The sequence below is a fragment of the Micromesistius poutassou genome, assembly GCF_964030765.1.
Source record: "Micromesistius poutassou genome assembly, chromosome: 21".
In the NCBI taxonomy this organism is placed as follows: domain Eukaryota; kingdom Metazoa; phylum Chordata; class Actinopteri; order Gadiformes; family Gadidae; genus Micromesistius; species Micromesistius poutassou.
Window position 1 is genome coordinate 7,945,136 of NC_140291.1, and position 21,749 is coordinate 7,966,884.

Here is a 21,749-nt window from a genome sequence, read left to right on the forward strand (position 1 = left end):
TGACCTGTGTGTGTGTGTGTGTGTGTGTGTGTGTGTGTGTGTGTGTTTGTGTATTCTGACCTGTGTGTGTGTGTATTCTGACCCGTGTGCTCTGCTCCTGCAGGGTCCATGCTGGATGTGATCAAGCACATCATCTCTCGCGGGGAGCACAAGACGGGCGTCCTGGACGAGGCCAGCATCGCCACCATGCTGAAGGAGGTGCTGCTGGGGCTGGAGTATGTGCACAAGAACGGACAGATCCACAGGTACCATGCAGCCGGATACACTGGGGCGGGGGTCCATCAGAGACCTCCTGGTCCCCCACCACTCTTCCACCAGTCAGTCGTGAGTCAGCCATGAAAAGAAACAGGCAGGTTATCTTGGGATGAACTCAATGGGCCACAATTACTGGTGCTTGGTGCTTGTCAGTGTGTTTCAGATCCACTCTTGCTCTGAGTCCAGCTGGGTTCAGATCCCCTCTGGGTCTGAGTCCAGCTGCGTTCAGTTCCCCTCTGGCTCTAAGTCCAGCTCGGTTCAGATCCGCTCTTGGACTGAGTCTAGATGGGTTCCAATCCCCTTTGGGTCTGAGTCCAGCTGCGTTCAGTTCCCCTCTGGCTCTGAGTCCAGCTGGGTTCAGAATTCCTCTGGGTCAGACTCCAGGTTCATATCCCCTCTGGGTCTGAGTCCAGAAGGGTTCATATCCCCTCTGGGTCTGAGTCCAGCAGGGTTCATATCCCCTCTGGGTCTGAGTCCAGCTGGATTCAGATCCCCTCTGGGATCCAGCTGGGTTAGGGCAGAGCCTCAGTGTGAAGCAGCTCACACACCAGAGGAGGAGCACAGACTCTGGTTCTGTGGTTATTTGGCTCACTATGGATGAGGCTGCGGGCCAAGGGGCCGACCTCACACACTCACCACCAGAGTAGAGTGTCTCAGACAACATGCCACCATTTCAGAATGAAAACATACTTTATTTTTGCCCTTTCTAACAACTTTATTGACACGGTGTGAATGAGGTTGTAGATGGTAGGTGTTTTGACCTCCAGTCTTACGGAGCACTATGTATACTGCTCCGCCTTTGAAAAAATGAAAGCTCAAACGCGCAGATTTGGAATTTGGCCCCATATGTCGTCATAAGGGGCCAGGTTACCTTCCCTTTCTCTGCTTGGCCCGCCCAGAGAATTTGGCCTGCCAATGAGACAATGAGCTACGACTGTGCGAGCGCCACATGTGTTTGTGTGAATACACACACTGTAACGCAAGTGTTGTACCCTTCTTTGTTATTTGGTTAACCGTTCTGCGGTTGGTGTTGTGGTGCATACCATGCAACAGAACGCAAGCTTGTGTAAAGCTCCCATTTGGTGAAAAGACTAGACCGTGTCGGGTTCTCTGACGTCTCTTGTATTTCCACAACGAGACTCGTAGTGGGGGTTATCTCGGCCATGGTTGAGAAGGATTTTTTTTCCGCATGGCAGCGGGGCTCTGGCAGGAGACAATCGCGGGCAACAGTCGCGGGCAACAATCCCTTTCTCCTCCATTTCGCGGTTCAGTCTGTACTTAAGATTGACATGAAAGTGGAAGAACCAGAGACGTCGGAGAACCCGACGCAGATTCATAACATCATCCCGAGGCACACACAGCTTTTGGCCATGATAATATATATTATATTATATAGATATCTAAATATAATATGATATTATTTAGATATAGAGCTCCAGGACTCCTGCCGGAGCACCTGGAGTGTTCAGTGTTCCACTGTCAACACTAGTGCATGGTACCGTGGCCGCAAGCTGCTCAGGGCCACACCCCCACCCTCCACCTTGACCCGCCTCTGAAAAACGGCACATTTGTGGAAAGCTCATTGTGGGACTGGCTCATAGTCGCTGTATTTCTGCACCAAGGCTGAATTTCTTGAACGTCTTCAAGTACTGTATTAGGGGCCCCCTAACACCTATATAAAGCATCCATGAAGTAGCATGCCATAGGATCTTTAATTCAATAATACATATTGGTCTGCATATGTCCCCTCATATGAGCCCTTCCTACTTATTAAGGAACGCCAGTATGGGCTGACCAATCAAACGACCGACCAGAATCTATGCTTATACACACACGTGTGCACGCACACACACACACACGCACGCACGCACGCACGCACGCACGCACGCACGCACGCACGCACGCACGCACGCACGCACGCACGCACGCACACATGCATGCACGCACGCGCACACACACACACACAGGCTGTACACGCAGGCACACACACACACACACACACACATTCAAACACAAACTGATACTGGCACATACACACATATGAACCTCAGAGCTATGTTAAAAGGTATGCTACCTGCATCTTTAGCTTGGAGTCCTTCAGCCTCCCTCCTCTCTCTTCTTCAGCGTGTCATCATGTAGTGCAGTTTCACTACACTTTGATAGTTTTCCATTTCCTTGTAACTTCTGTGTATCCCTGTTGTCACCAGACATGAAACACGACCCGCCCACACTGCTAGTATTGTGCTTCCTAATGAGTCTGTATCAACACTGACCTTGAGGGCCGGGGGCCCAGCACAATACATTCACCACAGGCCAGCAAAGTTTAGCACCTTGGCGTTCAAAGGGGTCCGAGAAGACGCCCACTATGTCTCCTCCTTTCTCCATCCTCGAGGGACACTGGTTCCCCTGGGGTGACCTCCTGACCCCCCTGGTGAGGGCGACCTCCTGACCTCCTGACCCCCCTGGTGAGGGCGACCTCCTGACCTCCTGACCCCCCTGGTGAGGGCGACATCCTGACCTCCTGACCCGCCTGGTGAGGGCGACCTCATGACCTCCTGACCTCCTGACCCCCCTGGTGAGGGCGACATCCTGACCTCCTGACCCGCCTGGTGAGGGCGACCTCATGACCTCCTGACCCGCCTGGTGAGGGCGACCTCATGACCTCCTGACCCGCCTGGTGAGGGCGACCTCATGACCTCCTGACCCGCCTGGTGAGGGCGACCTCATGACCTCCTGACCCGCCTGGTGAGGGCGACCTCCTGACCTCCTGACCCGCCTGGTGAGGGCGACCTCCTGACCTCCTGACCCGCCTGGTGAGGGCGACCTCATGACCTCCTGACCCGCCTGGTGAGGGCGACCTCATGACCTCCTGACCAGGTGGTGAGGGCGACCTCATGACCTCCTGACCCGCCTGGTGAGGGCGACCTCATGACCTCCTGACCAGGTGGTGAGGGCGACCTCCTGACCTCCTGACCCGGCCGGTGAGGGTGACGTCCTGACTAGACACTGAGGGCGACCTCTCTGCGCCGTGGCGCTGGTGGAACCCGCAGCCAGCTGCTAGTGGAACGATGCCAGGGAGGGAGGGTAAATAAGTGCTGCTCTGTGTGCACAACATTGGGTTAGCTCAATGAAGCTGTGGGGGTTGATCTAGAAACCATACAGCTCAGAGCATTCTGTCGTAATGAACAATAAACCTTGCCAAGGTCAAATCCCTCCCACGGACAAATCCCTACCAAGGTCAAATCCCTCCCCACTGATACTACAAATGTGTCAGAATTTTAGGGCTCCAACCAGCTCCAACCACTAAATCACTGTGTGTGTGTGTGTGTGTGTGTGTGTGTGTGTGTGTGTGTGTGTGTGTGTGTGTGTGTGTGTGTGTGTGTGTGTGTGTGTGTGTGTGTGTGTGTGTGTGTGTGTGTGTGTGTGTGTGTGTGTGTGTGTAGATGTTGGTGGGTGGGTGGGTACAGGGGTGTTCGGTGATCTGTGTGTGTGCGTGTGCGCTAGCCAGATGTGATATGTAAGCTTATCATAGGAAGCTAGTTGTGATGTAAATTTGTTATACACTAGCCAGTGAGTTTGGCTTGTCATGGGCTAGCCAGATGTGATGCTGCCTTATCTTACAGCAGTGGTCACCAACCTTTTTGAGCCCAAGATCCCTGACCTCGGCCCTGATCAAAGGAAAGATCTACCTTGAAGTGTCAAAAGGGAACCAAAGCCAAAATACTGCCAATTTAAGGCCTTTTATTAAGGCAAATGTATCAGGCCAAAAAAATCACATCATCAATTTGAAATAGTATTTCAATTCATGTTAACAATAAGAATTAAGGTTTTCATTACATGTTTTCTTACATATCACAGCATTATTCAAATTATGTTATTTTGTTCATAGTAGGGAAAACACATTTTGTAATCAACAGATCATATTGCTATTTATATATATATAAGCTTAAGAAGCTAAATGTGAAATTTAGGAACTTGCTTCATGCAAGGTACTGCATTTCTTTTGTCCATAGTGGGGAGAAAACTACCCATTTTGTAATGAACAGATCATATTGCTATTTATATATTAAATACTGAAACTTAATATTACTTCTGAACATTTGTACCGATAAAAATGAAATGCCATTCTGGCTCATCTTATGCAGTAGCCTGAATACTGAATACTGACAACAACACCCCTGTAGAGGAACATGCTAACATGCTGCAGAGGAACATGCTAGCACGCTAGCATGTTCCTCTGAAGCATGTAAGCATGCAGGGCTCTCAAGTGTCACTCATTGAGCGTGACGGTCACTCATTTCGGTCTTTTGTCACGCACTCCCGCCACACATTGTATTTCTCACATTGGAAAAAACGAGGCTATATTTAATATGCCGCAGCACCCAATATTTCTCTGGCCGCGCCGCTCTCACTATGGAGGAATCAAGCATGTATTGCCTGGATTTCTAAGTCGAGCCTGCCACTTATCAGCCAATCAAAAAAAGAAAGGGGCTACACAATAGCCTATCAGAAAATAGCACTATTGTATATGGGTAAGATTTAACGCAGCAACCAATGAAAATAAAGCATATCCTGGGTTTATGACTCTGCTAACACACACACCCGCACAAACACATGCGTAAATGTAATAAATACTTTGTATTTGGTTGAATTGTCAGTGCCATGGGTCAAAAATAACAACAAAAACACTAATAATAATATTAATGAAACACCCCCATTCCCGCAGTGGTGAACATACGACTGGAGCGGGGGGGGGGGGGGGGGGGAATGTCACTCTTGCCTGTCTTCAAAACTTGAGAGCCCTGTAGCTTGTTCCTCTACAGCGTGTTAGCGTGTTCCTTTACAGCATCTTAGCGTGTTCCTGTACAGCGTGTTAGCGTGTTCCTCTACAGCGCGTTAGCGTGTTCCTCTACAGTGTATGAGCGTGTTCCTGTACAGCGTGTTAGCATGTTTCTCTACAGCGTGTTAGCGTGTTTCTCTACAGCGTGTTAGCGTGTTCCTCTACAGCGTGTTAGCGTGTTCTTCTACAGTGTATGAGCGTGTTCCTGTACAGCGGATGTATGTTGACCTTTACGACTAGGCTACATCTAACGTAAAAGGGTTCTTTACTTTATGGTTGTATACTTTGTTCAGGTTGTGGAGTTTCTCTGCAGCGTGTTAGCGTGTTCCTGTACAGCATGTTAGCGTGTTTCTCTGCAGCGTGTTTCAACACAGGATTAGCACACAGTGAATACTGCTCTGCAGCCATCTTGCTCTTTCTTTTTTTTACCAACTGTCTGGTAGAGTTTAGGGGCAATGTATCACATCCAATCATAATGACTGTACAATTTAGGGGAAGTGGGACCTATTAAACACAACACAGAAGGTGATGGGGTCTTCCAGTAGAGGCCTTGTCCCCGACCATCTGCTCTGACTGGGGGTGAGTTGTCCATTTGGGTTCCGGTGGCTGTATGAGCCGTCAGCAGGTTTCAGTGCTTATCGTCATATCTCCCAATGCAAACACCGCATTCCTTGCAACAGGCCCGATGCCGCACCCCTCCCCACCCTACCCCAAGGCCCTGTGAGATCTATTGATTGTTGGTATTTTTACTGCACTATTACTGATACTGATATTACTGATATTTGTGAGGGTGTTTTACTACACATTTTATCAGTTTGTATCTATGTTTGAATGCATGTTTGTCTACTTTATATGTGACAATGGGTGTGTGTGTATCTGTATGGACCAGATGATGTCTCTGGACTGGTGTTGTGTGGACCAGATGATGTCTCTGGTGTTGTGTTGATCAGATGTCTCTGGTGTTGTGTGGACCAGATGATGTCTCTGGGCTGGTGTTGGGTTGACAGGCATGGTTACCTGAAGCTCTGAAGTGTCTTCTGTCTCATCCCATACCACACTCTCAAAGGGACTCTGTCACTTCCTCTCAGACCACGTGTTTACAGGAGTGGTCCAGAAGACTTTCTAATCCAGCTGCATTTGATAGGGCATTCAATTCTAGTGCCCCCTCCTGTTTACAAGAAGGAGGTGCACTTTTACGTACAAATTCTCTGTGAAAATGGTCAATATGATAACAATAATATTAATATGATATTATAATAATGACTATTATTAACAAATTTGAATTATTTTTATTTTAATTCATTGATCATTTAGCAGTCACCTTTATCCAAAGGGAATTACAAATTATATTTCTAGCTATGAGCAGGCAGGGGTGAAGGTGTTTTACTTTAGGAGGCCTGGACTATGAATCATTAAGGGGTTTTACTGTAGGAGGCCTACAGGTCTACACTAGACTATGAAACATTAAGGGGTTTTACTGTAGGAGGCCTACAGGTCTACACTAGACTATGAAACATTAAGGGGTTTTACTGTAGGAGGCCTACAGGTCTACACTAGACTTATGAATCATTAAGGGGTTTCCCCAGTCGTCCCAGACAGTGGGTCCACGACGGCGCCGTGAGAAGTGACTTCCAGCTGAAATGTGACACTGCTTCTATCATTGCTTTTTTTTGCGATTTCCTCGCCTTTGGCGTGAGTCTTACTCATGCTTTATCTCTTTGGCGGCAAGTCTGTTGCCATGACGACTATGTCTGGGTGATGAGGCACTGGCGGTGTGTGCAAGAGCATCGTGTCTCTGTCTGCCTTTCAGGAGGTGTGTGTGTGTGTGTGTGTGTGTGTGCGCGCAATTGCATGTGTGTGCAATTGCATGTGTGTGTGCAGACAGGAGCCCTCTTAAGGCCACCAGGGGGGGTCAAAGCAGTGAGGAGGAGTTGAAGCGGAGCGTGCTCTGGACACTAATAAAGTTTAGATGAGGAGAGGAAATGAAGCAGCAGCCGTCGGGAGCGGAGTGAATGTTGACCAAAGCGCTAAGGGAAACGGCCGCCCTGTGCGTCGCTGTTTAATCTTTGATGCTGCTGCCCGTTTTAAAGGTTGAAATTCACGTCACTCGGGCAGAGTCTGCTGCACCTAAATGAGGGTCCTTTTGTTGTTTGTGAACACACCTGTGTGATGTGTGTGAGTGTGAAAGGTCAAGCCTCAAATGTCAACCTGACATATGTGCAACAGGTACGGCGATGGCCTGCATCACTGCGACTCAGTGTTGGTGCTGTGCTGGAGTCACTGTAGTATATACAATGGGCCGCAGGTTTGATGCCAGGGACGGTCAACGTCTGTGGGCTAAACAGTGAGAGTGTCAGCAGAATAAAGATGATGAAGGAGAGGAACACCGTTTAAAAGCTGTTTGAATGTTAAGATGTGATGGATGCGAGGGACACAAGGTTGTTGTGAGCACACAACCCTGGTGTTGTCTTTGGTAACGGCCAAATGAGTTTCCTCTAAAAGTAAAGGAATACCCCTTCTCAAACGTTTGCAGTTCACCCAACGCTGATCAAATGCTAAAGGTCTTGGATGAACAGGAGTAACGAATGTTCACGAACGATAAGGTACACATGCAGTTCAATCCTCCCTTTATTCTTCTTTCGTTAGGGACTTGAAGGCGGGGAACATTCTGTTGGGAGAAGATGGCTCCGTGCAGATCGCAGGTATGTATTCAGGAAGCCCTTCAACACCATGCAGTGTGACCTCTCTGACCCACGATGAGCTCTCTTTACCCAACGTGCCCTAATCCATTATGGTTTGGAAGGATATTTAAACTTATTCACTTTATTGACCTCTTTATTAGAGTTTCCAGAGCTTTGCAGGGCCACAAGTCGATGGCTCCCCCTGACCCTTGAGCTCTGAAAAGAGCAAAGATAACTCGCCAAACTCCAGCGGGAACAAGTCCCTGCCTTCTGCTGCAGATGCTTCATGTCCAACCCCCAGCCCCCTAAAGCAAAGTCACTAAACCGTGGTCCAACCCCTAGCCCCCTAAAGCAGAGTAACTAAACCGTGGTCCGTCCACAACGACGTGTTTCCTTGTGTTTGTTATCTGATAGGCGTGGCCTCTGTGTCTCTTGTGTTTGTATCCTGATGGGCGTGGCCTCTGTGTCTCGTGTTTGTATCCTGATGGGCGTGGCCTCTGTGTCTCGTGTTTGTATCCTGATGGGCGTGGCCTCTGTGTCTCGTGTTTGTATCCTGATGGGCGTGGCCTCTGTGTCTCTTGTGTTTGTATCCTGATGGGCGTGGCCTCTGTGTCTCTTGTGTTTGTATCCTGATGGGCGTGGCCTCTGTGTCTCGTGTTTGTATCCTGATGGGCATGGCCGGCGTGGCCTCTGTGTCTGCCTGTGTTTATATTCTGATGGGCGTGGCCTCTGGGTCTGCCTGTGATTGTATCCTGATTGGCGTGGCCTCTGCTCCTCCCTAGACTTCGGCGTCAGTGCCTTCCTGGCGACCGGCGGGGACATCACCAGGAATAAGGTGCGCAAGACTTTCGTGGGAACGCCGTGCTGGATGGCTCCCGAGGTCATGGAGCAGGTGAGCGCCGTCACCATGGCAACTGGATAATCATTTACCAGTTGCAGCTGGGACCCTTTTGGAGTGTGAGGGGCTCCTGCAGAACTGTGATGTGGGTCATGAGCTCTGTGGCTCCTGGCTTGTGTGCTTCAGTGGGACTCTTTGTGTGTCTCTGTGATACTTGATCAGTACTCACAGATGAGCTGGTAGAAGTATGCCAGAGTTTCACTATAGTATAACAAGGTGGGACAATGAAATGACCCTGACTCACTACACCTAGTACACGCAGAACACATATAAATATGTAAATATAGAATTAAATATGAATATATCAACCAATGAATGAAGAAGGAATGTCCATCCGACTAAAACAATGAAGAAAAAAAAAAAAATATATATATATATATATATATATATACAAAAGGTCAAATAAAAAGTAAGAGAGCGGAATAAAATGCAGAATGTCCTCTCAAGTGGCTGTGTGTCTTACAGTGAGGTCTGAGAGTGAATCAGGAGTAGTTTCTGGAGCTTAATCTCCTCCTCTGCAGGTGAGGGGTTACGACTTTAAAGCAGACATCTGGAGCTTCGGCATCACAGCCATCGAGCTTGCCACCGGCGCTGCGCCCTATCACAAGTACCCGCCCATGAAGGTGAGGCAGGACTGCCCCATCTTACACACCATTACACATCATCATTAGACACCATCATACACACCATGACACACCATTACACACTTACACACCATCTCACACCCCATCCTAGACACCACTACGTGGAATAAGATCATCTGTCATATACCTGTATTGTATGTTTTAATGGCCACACCGCTTAATGCTACGTGTATCTGACTTGAACAACTGATGGATAAGAATGTTTATTTATCTATTCACTCATATATTTGTGTGTGTGTGTGTGTGTGTGTGTGTGTGTGTTCAGGTGCTGATGTTGACCCTGCAGAACGACCCCCCAGGTCTGGAGACGGGCATCACAGACAAGGAGATGGTGAAGAAATATGGAAAATCCTTCAGGAAGATGATCTCCCTATGTCTTCAGAAGGAGCCAGAGAAAAGGTCTAAAACATGAGCCCAGTTACATATCATATGATGAACCCCTCAGAGAAAATACCCAGTATTCTCATACTCTAGAAACGTTTTGCAGCCCTTCAATTGGCTGAAGGTGCTGACTGGCCTGGTTCCCCTTCCTTCTCCAGGCCGACGTCCGCAGAGCTGCTGAAGAACAAGTTCTTCCAGAAAGCAAAGGTAGGTGTGAGTCCCCTCTGGTCCCTGATTCATGCAGACTCCCCTCATCCTGAGTCAGTCTCTGCGTGATGAATAGTCCGTCCCGGTGGTGAGGCTCCAGCAGAACATCCACCAAAGCCACTAAACATGAATGTTCTTTAGTGCTTCTATCTCCACTCCACCAGGTCAGATCAGGGTAATGATATCATTACATATATATCATTTTATTCAGCTTGATGGTGACAAATAATGTCATCTTAACATTACCATTATACTGGTATTCTATATTATAATCAGAATAAAATTATAACAATAATCACATAATCTTAGATCTACCTTGACCCTAACTTACAAACATACGCATTTACCATCCTCAAATTACCATCTTGCGATGGCACAGACCACACATGATTTATCATCATAGATCACATCATAACTTTTATATCAGTTAAATAATTTCTCTTTAACAAACCAGACAAGTGCTCCTCATATTTGTGACATTCCAACCCAATCCTGAGTTGCCTTTTCCGTGTGTCGTGGTGGCAGTCAGAATTGTTCCATTGTGCTTGTCATCCATCTTGTCAGTGTACTTTATCCACTGCTGAGGTTGTCACTGCATTCTGTGGCTGATTGGCCAGAGCTTGATCTATTTGTAGCTTGGGGAACAACGATAGCTCTGGCTCAGCTTTATCACAGCCCAGTCCAGCCTCTTTGGTTTTAGTAAAAGACCTTACGTGACACAGCCGCAGTACTAACAATGCACAACAGAGGGCAGCATTTGTCAGCATTTCCCCAGCAGTTCCGAAGATGATGAGGGCGTGCTGCTCTCAGCTACCACCACTGAATTGAGGACATTCCAAGTTCCCTCTCCCTAATCCTTTATTGGGGGGAAATGCATCATTATATATTCCACGATTTGATGCTTTGAAACGGTGGTTATTGTTTCCCTATTGATCCAGCTGTCCCATTACATGTAAAATTAATCCATTCTCCTTGTTTTTTGGCAGAACAACGAATACTTGCAGGAGAGGTTACTTCAAAGAGCACCAACAATAACAGAGCGGTCGAAAAAGGTAAGAGCCAAGGTTACATTAAAGACCACCTAAACCACAAAAGTAAGAGCCAGTCAGTAAGCTTACATTAAAGACGACCTAAACCACAAAGGTAAGAGCCAGTCAGTAGGTTACCTTAAAGATGACCTACATCACAACAAAGGTAAGAGCCAGTCAGTAGGTTACCTTAAAGATGACCTACATCACAACAAAGGTAAGAGCCAGTCAGTAAGGTTACATTAAAGATGACCTACATCACAACAAAGAAACCAGAAGCTCATCCTTGATACATGTTCTATGAAAAAGGCAGTTAATCCTCACAAACTGACGTGTGTGTGTGTGTTTGGGGGGGGATCCAGGTGCGCCGGGTCCCTGGCTCCAGTGGGAGGCTCCACAAGACGGAGGACGGCGAGTGGGAGTGGAGTGACGAGGAGCTGGATGTGGAGAGTGAGGAGGGCAAGGCTGCCGTCGCCGCCTTGAGGGTGAGCCCTGCCACCGAGCTGGTCCTCCTCCTCATTCACCTCCTCCTACACCTCCTTCTCCACCTCTTCTTCCTCTCCTCCACCTTCACCTCTTCCTCTCCTTCTCCTCCGCCACCTCTTCTTCCTCTCCTCCTCCTCCTCTTCTTCCTCTCCTCCTTCTCCACCTCTTCTTCCTCTCCTCCTTCTCCACCTCTTCTTCTCCTCCTCCAACTCTTCCTCTCCTTCTCCTCCACCTCTTCTTCCTCTCCTCTCCTCCTTTTCTTACTCAGCCTCTTCCTTCCACTATATTTTCAGCTTATCCTCTTTTTCCTTCCCTTTTTCCCACTCCTCCTTTTTCTGCTCTTCCTCTCTCATCCACCTCCTCCTCCACCTCTTCCTCCTTTTCTGCTCATCTTTCTTCTCCTCCCCCCCCCCTCCTCTACTTTCTCCCTCTCCTCATCCACCTCTTTCTCCTCCTCCAGCCTCCTCCACCTCCTCTTTTGCCTCTCTTTCTCCACCTACTCCTCCTGGTGCATTAGCACCCGATAAAGCATGCACCCACACTCTATAATCTGATTCACAATCACTTATGAAAGATGTCCTCATAATGTCACAACTGTCCTCATATCACCAGTTCCACTTCCACTCCCAGCATTTCCATGCTCCTCTCTAGTGTCTGTCACATGTCAGTGTGTTCACCACCATGTCTCTTGTTGTGTTCTCTCCACTGAGTCTCCCACTATGTGTGTGTGTGTGTGTGTGTGTGTGTGTGTGTGTGTTTATGATCTTGTGTCCGGCGAAGGAGCAGCAGTCGAAGGCTGTTTGTGCGCCCAGGCGACAAGTGCGCTTCTCCTTCCCGCTCGAGCTGCCCACGGCCAGGGTTGTCCTTCTGCCAACACAATACACATGGCTGTCCCTAACAAGGAAGGGACTCTCTTGGTCCCACCAGGACAGGAACACATTCACCCACACAAGCATAGGAGGAGAGCGGGCCAGAGACATGGATAGGGGCAGGCATGGAGAGAGAGACATGGGGAGAGAGGAACAGTAGAGGCATGGGGAGAGAGGAAGACAGGTAGACCAAGACATGGAGAGAGAGACTTGGGGAGAGAGGAAGAGTGGTAGAGGTTGACAGAGCCATAGAGAGAGACATGGACAGAGAGGTAGAGAGACAGAGAGACTGTAGGTTCTGGCAAGCTGTGAGGTACAGGTGGTTAAAAGCTCTTCAAGGGTTAGCCTCTGATTTCTGTGTGCTTCTTGCTAACCTAGGAATGTCTTTATCCATCATTTTGTAACTCCAGTCATTTATACTTTTCGACAGTCGTTTCTAGCTAGCTCCAGTCCAAATAGACAATGGGTTTGGTTCAGTCGTAAAAGTGAAGAATGTCAAAGTCTGTCACCAGGGCACGGAGGACAGCCAGTGAATGATCACAAGTCCCTAGTTGGGGAAGAACAGAATGCTCCCCAGGTCGGAGACAGACAGAACCTCTGTGCTCATAGTTCCAGGGCTAGCCTAGCGCATGTATATGTTGGCGTCAGCATAGATCATTTGGATTTGCATTTGCACACCACGGTAACATTGGATGCAAGTTTCAAATGTTCACAAGCTCTCAGAAAGCCTGCGTGGGTGTGTGTAAACCAGCTGAGATCAGGGTGGGGTCCCATTCCTGGAAGCCATGTGTATTTCTATTCTTCAATCACGTTTGCAGTAGCTTCTACTGACCTTAATCAAAAGTCCTAATCAAAACCCACAATGCATTACTGATTAACCTGAGTGGACCAATGACTCTCTAATGAATTAAGATGATCTTTAACCCCTGATTTGATGTTTGGTTTCCTTGATGAATCACATCCTTCACAGGCTCTGCCAGATGCAGTTCCTCTCCCCATGTGTAGCTCTGTTTCTATCATGGCTTGATGAATGATTCATCATGATGAACAGTTTTTAGGAATTACTACTGGTATAAGTAACTACCAGAAACGGTTTCTGGTTTCTGGAGAAACCTAAGTGCTATTACTGTGCCTCACTGTCTGTTGCACTGACGCATAAAAACTGACTTCAAACCAAAATGGTATGGAAACAGTTGACAGCCTTTTTCGCAACCTCACACCGTTACGTAGGATATCACACTGCTAAGCTATAAAGTGACCCGAGTTTGTCTCCATTTTGAAACTGCATTCAGTTCCCTGACCAGTGATCAGAAGTGAGACCGTTCACTAGACCCATTCAGTCTCTGCTGGCTTTCCTTCGCAGACGGTTGGAATACGACCGTATAATTGTGTGATCACCCTTTGTCTTTCAAATAATTCTGCTTCTTCTGTGTTGAGTTTTTTTCAAGCCAATCAAACAAAATGCTCTGATTTGTTGCCAGTTGTCATTCGTTTAGATCTCAAATCTCAAAATACAGTACTTTTACACATTTGACAGTGTTATTGGGGCACTGAAATGCCACACTTGAATTAATATTTATGCACACTTCAAAATAAGAATTGAAGCTTTTTAAATCACATAATGTAGGTTACAGAATCGTATCAACAGATGGAAATTAGCCTTGTGGCTATAATCTGGCTCAATTATATATTGTGCATTGTCCCAAATAAATGAAAATATCCCAACTGTAAAAGATTTTACAGTTACAAAACAAAAAGTTGACTATGCAGGCAGTCAGACGCTGTCTAAACAAGTGGCAAAAGTTGACGAAATAATTTCTTTATGTTGCGTGTACGTCTGTGTGCACACATACATCTGTGTGTGTGTCTCTCATTCTCTCTTCAAGTTATGGTCAGCTTGTTTTTGGGTGTACGAGAAGACTAGTTTCTAAACATACCTTTATCTGTTTCTCCTAGTCGCCCAGAGTTAAGGAGGGATCCGAAAGTTCTGAGGTGGGTGTTAACAATAATAATGATGATGATGTCCCATTCGGTTAACATCTCTCACTGAATCCATTCAGTGTACATTTAAACCTGCTGGGTAGCCTGGAAATCCAGACCCACATCTAGAAAGATGTAGGGTCTGGCAACAAGTAATGAAAATGACCCAACTTCAGGGGCGGAACCAAGCGTGCATCTGAAAATATTACTGCATGCAATTGGATAACACTACGACCAATCAGAAGAATACGAGGGGTGATGTATCCAGACCGTATCCAGACCACCAATAGATAAAACTTGCCGTATCCAATTGGTAAAACAGCAACACTTTTGGCCCGCCTATATCAGATACACAGATGTGATTGGTTAATGTTTTGGGCCAGGGCAATCGGGGAGTGAGTATATTGCTCGTTTCCAGAGTGACTCGCTGAGCTAATTCAAATTGTGTTCTCGCGAGAACTCTGGATTTCCAGGGTACCTGCTGGGTTGAATCATGCCTGGTATTACAAATGTTAGCAAACCAACTATGATGTTTTGTCTAAGATGTTTTGTCTCATGATTAAGATTTCAGATTTTTGTCTACGATAAACAAAATATAATTTATCTACATATTTTAAATGGTTATTTTAGAATTTATATACTGTTTAACAATCAGTCACTCCTTGAATCCAATTACACCTGTGGCATTATGACTAACCTATACTTGTACATGTATTTATTAGTGCTTAAACTATTAATCGCTTTCATGTCATAGTTAACTCGCAATTAATAACACATTTTTACCTATTCTAAATGTCCCTTGATTTCCTTTTGTCACATTACTCTCATTTTAATTTCTTATCAACATGGAAAAGTGGATCGGCGGATATATAAGTGGATATTGAAAACTAGTGATGGGTCATTTGCAAACGAATCAGTTCGAATGAACGACTCTTTAACAAGAACGAACCAACCTGATTCCCTGTTTCAGTTCTCTCTCGTTCGTATCGTCGCTGACGCTGACTCATGAGTCGCTGTTCATTCACTGACTGTGTTAAGTGGTGAAGACTTGACTGAGACGTCCTCAGACCTGCTCCTTAGCTGAAAGGAACTTCGTTAAAGGTCCCATGGCATGCTATTTTATGGATGCTTTAATATAGGTGTTAGTAGGCCCCTAATACTGTACTTGAAGACGTTCAAGAAATTCTGCCTTGGTGCAGAGTTACAGCCACTACGAGCCAGTCCCACAATGAGCGCTCCACAAACGTGCCGTTTTTAGAGGCGGGTCAAGGTAGAGGGTGGGGGTGTGGCCCTGAGCAGCTTGTGGCCACGGTACCATGCGCTAGTGTTTACAGTGGCAGACTGAACACTCCGGGTGCTCCGGCGGGAGTCCTGGAGCTCTATATCTAAATAATATCATATTATATTTAGATATCTATATAATATAATATATATTATCATGGTCAAAAGCTGTTTGCGCCTCCGGATGATATTATGACTCTCAAACGACTGCGTTGGGTTCTCAGACGCCTCTGGTTCTTCCACTTCCACATCAATATTAAGTACAGACTGAACCGTGAAATGCCCGCTGCCCGCTGCCGTGGCAGCGGGCAGCAGGGCTCCGGCGGACAATCCTGGGCAACAATCCCTTTCTCCTCCATGTCGCGGTTCCCAATTCCTTCTCAACCATGGCCGAGATAACCCCCTCTATGAATCTCGTTGTGGTAATAACAGAGAGCTCAGAGAACCCGACGCAGTCTAGTCTTTTCACCAAATGGGAGCTTTATGCAAGCTTGCGTTATTGTGTTGCGTGTTATGCGCCATAACACCAACAGCAGAACGGTTATCCAAATAACAAAGAACACTTGCGTTACAGTGTGTGTATTCACACACACACATGTGGCGCTCGCACAGTCCTAGCTCATTGTCTCATTGGCGGGCCAAATTCTCTGGGCGGGCCAAGCAGAGAAAGGGGAGGTAACCTGGCCCCATATGACGACATATGGGGCCAGATCCCAAATCGGCGTGTTTGAGCTTTCATTTTTTCAAAGGCGGAGCAAGATACCTACTGCTCGTTTTACACCTAATGCAATTTTTAGCTACTGGGGGACCATAGGCAGGCTAGGGGAACTCATATTAATGTTAGAAAACCTCATAAAGTGAAAATTTCATGCCATGGGACCTTTAATGTTGTGTTGATTGATGACCGTTTGCACCATTGCACGATCGTGATTCATTTGAGAATGAGAACGAGGGAGGAGCTGAGTCTGACCGATGCAGCTGAGAACCATGCATTCCATGATTCACCAGAAACGCGACTGAACGAACTAATGAACAAACGATTCTGAACGATTCTTCTTGGCAAACTGACCGACACAAACTGAATCAAGCAAACAAATCATGAAATCCACCACTATTGAAAACAACATTGGCATATACTGTAGTGTTCAATTACACTGTCCATCAATAAACAGACAAACAATAAAAAAAAAAAAGAGAATGTCAATCTCGCGATAAAAAAATTTACGCAGTTAAATTGGGTTTGCGTAAACGCCGTTAATAACGCGACAGCACTAGTATTTATATATGTATTTATATATTTTTACATATATTCATTCATACACACACTGTTTAAAATAGGACTTTGTGACTACGGAGGCCTCGAGTAGTCATCTCCAGCCCCCGGCCGCGGGTCAGCCCCAGCTACCTCACGCAGCAGGCCAGGCTCCGCTGCAGCCCACGCAGGCCAACTCCCAACACACTACCCAGGCTGCAGGCCCCGGCCTTCCCACTGTTGCTGTGTCTGCTCAGGTCAGTCCGCCGGCCCGTTCACTGGCAGGAGAGCCAATAGAGTTAGTCTATTGATTTCAAGATAATATGAAGACTGTTGTTTTTGTGACATTAAGCTAAAGTGCTAAAGAGTAACATAGTGCAGCTTTTAAGAGCATAACTCAAACTCTTTCAGAGTTTGGACTGAGTGTCAGGTTCAACACATATAATGAAGCTGATTACGTTGTTATATAATGAAGTTATACATTGAAGGTGATAACGTATTTAAAATGAGATCTTACTGATGTATAGTTCCATTGATGTAGTGTTTGTGTGTCGGCAGATCCTAACATCAACAAGTGATCCTAAGGCCCCCATCAGCCTGGTGTTACGGTTAAGGTGGGGAAACCCTGTCCCTCGATAAAGAAGCACTAGGAAAGATTTGGAGGGCATTCTTCTAACAAACATGAGTTTTAAAAGAAATCCCTCAGCAGCAAGTGGGCATGGAAAGGCACCCAGGAACTCCACTTTATAGAGAATTCTCCTGATTGGTACCTACAAAACAAATCCTGATTGGATGTTCTTTGGCCTGCTACACAGCCTACTACACATTCTTAGTTTTGAATTTAAGCGGCCGGAATGTTATTCTTCATTTGATAATTTTGACACAAATATTGCTTACTGTTCCTTTAAAGTATTGTTTGTTCAGACTAATCTCCAAGGAATAATGTCTTGCATTAGGTTTATGATGAGTCTATGATGACGTGTTTAAGAGAGAGTTGTGTTTGTCTTCCATTTACAGTATTTTGTGAGGTGTTGCATATTTCTAAATCACTTTTTGGTGCAAACAATAGGATACTAGCGTGAGCGATCAGATCACTATATCAAGGTTCTTATTTTTCCATTTCCTTCATTACAGAAATTTAAAGAAGGAACTAAATGACATCCGCTTTGAATTCATGCCTGGACGAGGTCAGTAAGATGAAGTGATTCCTAAAAGCCAAACCCTGATTCAGACTCCCAGCAGCAGTATATGGGCCCCTCTCCATTGAGCTCTCTCCCTCTCTGTCTCTCCTCAGACACGGCTGATGGCGTCTCTCAGGAGTTGGTCTCCGCAGGCCTTGTGGACGGAAGGGATTTAGTTATAGGTCAGTAGCCCTGCTCTACAGACAGAGGACATGCTTGTTCACACCTGCTGTGTCTGACCACCTAATATGGGGAATTTTACCCTTTTGTTGTAGGCCTTCCCAGAGCTCGCACTGGCTCCATTATAGTGAGCTGAGAAGGACAAGTCAGTCAATCTGTGTTCTTTGTCTTTTCAGTTGCTGCTAATTTGCAGAAAATAGTGGATGAGCCTCAGTCGAACCGAAATGTGACCTTCAAACTGGTAAGTGGCTGTCCCTTGCTCCAGGGCATTGCTCCATAACAAAGTAGTGGTCAACAGTGTTGGGAATGGTGACATTACAAGGTTACTGCCTTTTAAATGGAACCAGTTGCATGGTAACTGTGTGTGTGTGTGTGTGTGTGTGTGTGTGTGTGTGTGTGTGTGTGTGTGTGTGTGTGTGTGTGTGTGTGTGTGTGTGTGTGTGTGTGTGTGTGTGTGTGTGAGATTGTATTTTCCTAAACAAAAAATACTGAGACATTTGAAAAAAACAATTAATAATCAGATCTAAAAACGGTACCTTAGTTATTTCAATAATTGCAGCCAACCCTGGTGTTGGCTGCAGTAGAGGAGGATGAGTTTAAAGGAGGATGAGTCTCTTCATGGTCCGGACCACACTAAGCAGTTCAAGGCTTCGTGTGTCCTTGGTTAATGCTTGTGTTCTGTCTCTCCTCTCCACCTTCCAGGCCTCTGGGGTGGAAGCCAGTGAAATACCAGACGACGTCAAGCTGATGGGCTTCGCTCAGCTCAGTATTAGTTAAACAAATAGGAAAATGGGATTTGCCTAAAAGAAATGTGAAAATGATACAAAAAAATAAATCAAATGCATTTTTGTTTAATTCTCTGGCCGTAAAGAAACCACTACTGCCAAAGAAGAGAGGCAGCATGCCTGCCAGCGGGGGGCAGGACACCGCAGCGGACTGTAACAGTAACACAGTTTACAGTATATATGTAGGATGAAGTATCTCTGACGTCTTTAACGTCCATGATCTCTGCTCTCCCACTCTTACTTTGTGTCATGTGCGGCATCTGCCCCATCTGAAGCCCTTAAACCTGCTCCCTGTAACAAGGCCTTATCTTCATCACATCTGAAGCCCTTAAACCTGCTCCCTGTAACAAGGCCTTATCTTCATCACATCTGAAGCCCTTAAACCTGCTCCCTGTAACAAGGCCTTATCTTCATCACATCTGAAGCCCTTAAACCTGCTCCCTGTAACAAGGCCTTATCTTAATCACATTTGAAGCCCTTAAACCTGCTCCCTGTAACAAGGCCTTATCTTAATCACATCTGAAGCCCTTAAACCTGCTCCCTGTAACAAGGCCTTATCTTCATCTCAGCTGCTGAACAGGTCCCTCGCCTCCCCACAAAACCACATGAAAGTGGTTTCTATTGCTGATGTTTAAGTTTATTTGTTCTTTTTTCTATTTTCCTTTGGGTGGAGGGGGACTCAATCAGACGCCAGCGTGATTGCCATTGAGCTTCTAAAAGCAACGCAGGTCACCCACATCTTCACGTCAAGCAACTGTCAATTGATGAATATTGACTCACTAAAACCGCCACAATAAGCCAAAACAACTTCACTTTACAGCATTGCTTTAACCCTTAACCCGTCATGGCTGTATTGGCATGTCACCTGCTGCCAGAGCTACTGAAGTGGAGCCAAGCAGCGCTAGTCTGGCTGGATCGAGTCAATGTGGGTTTAAACGTTGTAGTTTTATCCGCGCCAAGCGGACGACTGATTGTTCAGTTCCAAAAGTGAAACTGTCAGGGATGATGTAATGTAAGAATCATATTTACTTTTATTTTGGTTTTATCCTTTCTAATGTGAGATGGTTTTGTTTTCCGATTGGGGGTGTCCTTGTAGTGCAAATAAAACCTATAACTAATTGATCTAATCTCATCTCTGAAAGCCTACATCAGAATTCTTTTTCCTTCCTTTGTGTTCTGTTTTAATGAAGGGTAGCACTCCGGCCTTGTGTACCAAATCACTGTTAGGACTTTCCATAAAAGTGAATATATTAAAGAGTTTGTAATTTAATGTTTTTCACCAATGTCGCTGAAGCCACAAGTGTTGTATGAGCAAATATGTGTACTGTATGTCTGTCGGTGTATAACGCGATTTCTCTGTTTGGAATCTGATTCTCAAAGACTTTAAAGTGCATATATGCTTATTTGGAAGAACAATTCGTACTTAACTTAATTTCTAGTATGTAAATAAGACCATATGGCTTTGATTTGTTTTTATATGGGCTGTTTCATTTCTTGATCATTTGTTTTTTCTTCTCTTTTCTGTCCTATGAGACGATTTGGGATTGTAGCCAGGCAAAGGAAAACGACAGGAAAGTAAATGTAATGTTTAATTCCTCTCTTTTTGCAAACCACACAGTTGTGTATGTTTCAAATGTGGCTTATTCACGCAAGTTTGAAGTCCTATGCTGTCTGGCAAGGCCTGTCCAGGTCACTTTCTTTAGTCCTGAGCTAAGTCAATAAAGGGTTCTCACACTCATTTAAGATTTCAAAATGGCTGCTTATTAAAACACATCCCCTGTGTCACGAGTTTGTGGGTCACTTCATCTTAAAGGTGTCTTTTAGTACACAGAAACATGTCAACAAGATGTGCGTTAATATAACCCACTGGCATTGACCTCCATAGGAAATATGTATTACCTATTGGTAATATTATAGGTAAAAGTATGACCTATTGATCTGTGGGTCTTAAGACCAACTCAAATTTGTGAGGACTGAAAGAAGATGCTGAGTATCTTACCCCCAGTCTTCTACCAGGTTTAATTTTTGGTGTTGAGGTTTTAGTTGAGACCTCCATCTCCATGTGGTTATTGTCTCTGTAAGGGGTGTGGTCAAATAGCATAACTAACATACAGCAGCAGGAGGAGAGCATCTAGCTAATATTAAATGTTCAAACACGCAGCATTAGTGCCATTACCTGTAGAACGGGCTGTTAAAGTACAGAATTGTCAAGCCAGTGTTGGACTGTACCCCTGAGGAAGAACACTTCACCCCCCTCTCAAAAAAAACCTACTGGGTGTTTATCTCATGCTGATCAAACAGAGGACACTCAAACACAGGTTTCTTCTTTTTTTCTCAGTATCTCCACCCTGATGTCTTTACATTATCCACTCATTTTCAGTTTTCCATGCTTGGTTCTTATAGATTATTTGGGAGTTGAGCACATGTTTGATTCATTATTTCAATCAATAAAGAATGAACGTATCCAAACAGATTTTTTTGACTGGTTGCCATTGACTCAAACACTCAATATTTGTTTTGGTTACAAGGTTGTTGGGTGTGTCAAAATGCAAGCTTGTTAAAAAGGAGTTCAGTAAAATATTTTTTTCTCTAATTGTAATAAATTATTTACCCAACATTTATTCTATTAAAGCCACAATGTGTAAGATTAAACTAAACTAGACATGTGAATTTTCTGCTTGGGGTTGCCCTAACTCGTCGTGTGGGCAATGTTCTTTGAGCATGCTAACATGCTAAATGCCCCCCGTCGCCGAAGAGGAAAGCTTTACTTTTCAGAGACCTGCTTACGCGTGGTTTCTATA

At 45.6% G+C, this 21,749-nt stretch overlaps 1 protein-coding gene across 1 annotated transcript in view; it reads left to right on the forward strand.

Annotated features, from left to right (window-relative positions):
* LOC311366534 (serine/threonine-protein kinase OSR1-like) overlaps positions 1-18,940 on the forward strand; it is a gene marked incomplete at its 3' end in the record, with an annotated part of 54,300 nt that extends 35,360 nt beyond the window's left edge. Inside the window, exons 4-19 of the mRNA XM_084485320.1 lie at positions 104-245; positions 7,742-7,797; positions 8,559-8,668; positions 9,196-9,297; positions 9,584-9,717; positions 9,858-9,906; positions 10,893-10,958; positions 11,297-11,419; positions 12,201-12,278; positions 14,246-14,281; positions 16,889-17,059; positions 17,361-17,416; positions 17,937-17,989; positions 18,097-18,165; positions 18,340-18,404; positions 18,866-18,940. Coding sequence (XP_084341446.1) covers positions 104-245; positions 7,742-7,797; positions 8,559-8,668; positions 9,196-9,297; positions 9,584-9,717; positions 9,858-9,906; positions 10,893-10,958; positions 11,297-11,419; positions 12,201-12,278; positions 14,246-14,281; positions 16,889-17,059; positions 17,361-17,416; positions 17,937-17,989; positions 18,097-18,165; positions 18,340-18,404; positions 18,866-18,940 — 1,385 coding nt within the window. The remainder of the gene's footprint in view (positions 1-103; positions 246-7,741; positions 7,798-8,558; positions 8,669-9,195; positions 9,298-9,583; positions 9,718-9,857; positions 9,907-10,892; positions 10,959-11,296; positions 11,420-12,200; positions 12,279-14,245; positions 14,282-16,888; positions 17,060-17,360; positions 17,417-17,936; positions 17,990-18,096; positions 18,166-18,339; positions 18,405-18,865) is intronic.
* Positions 18,941-21,749: the final 2,809 nt, after the last annotated feature.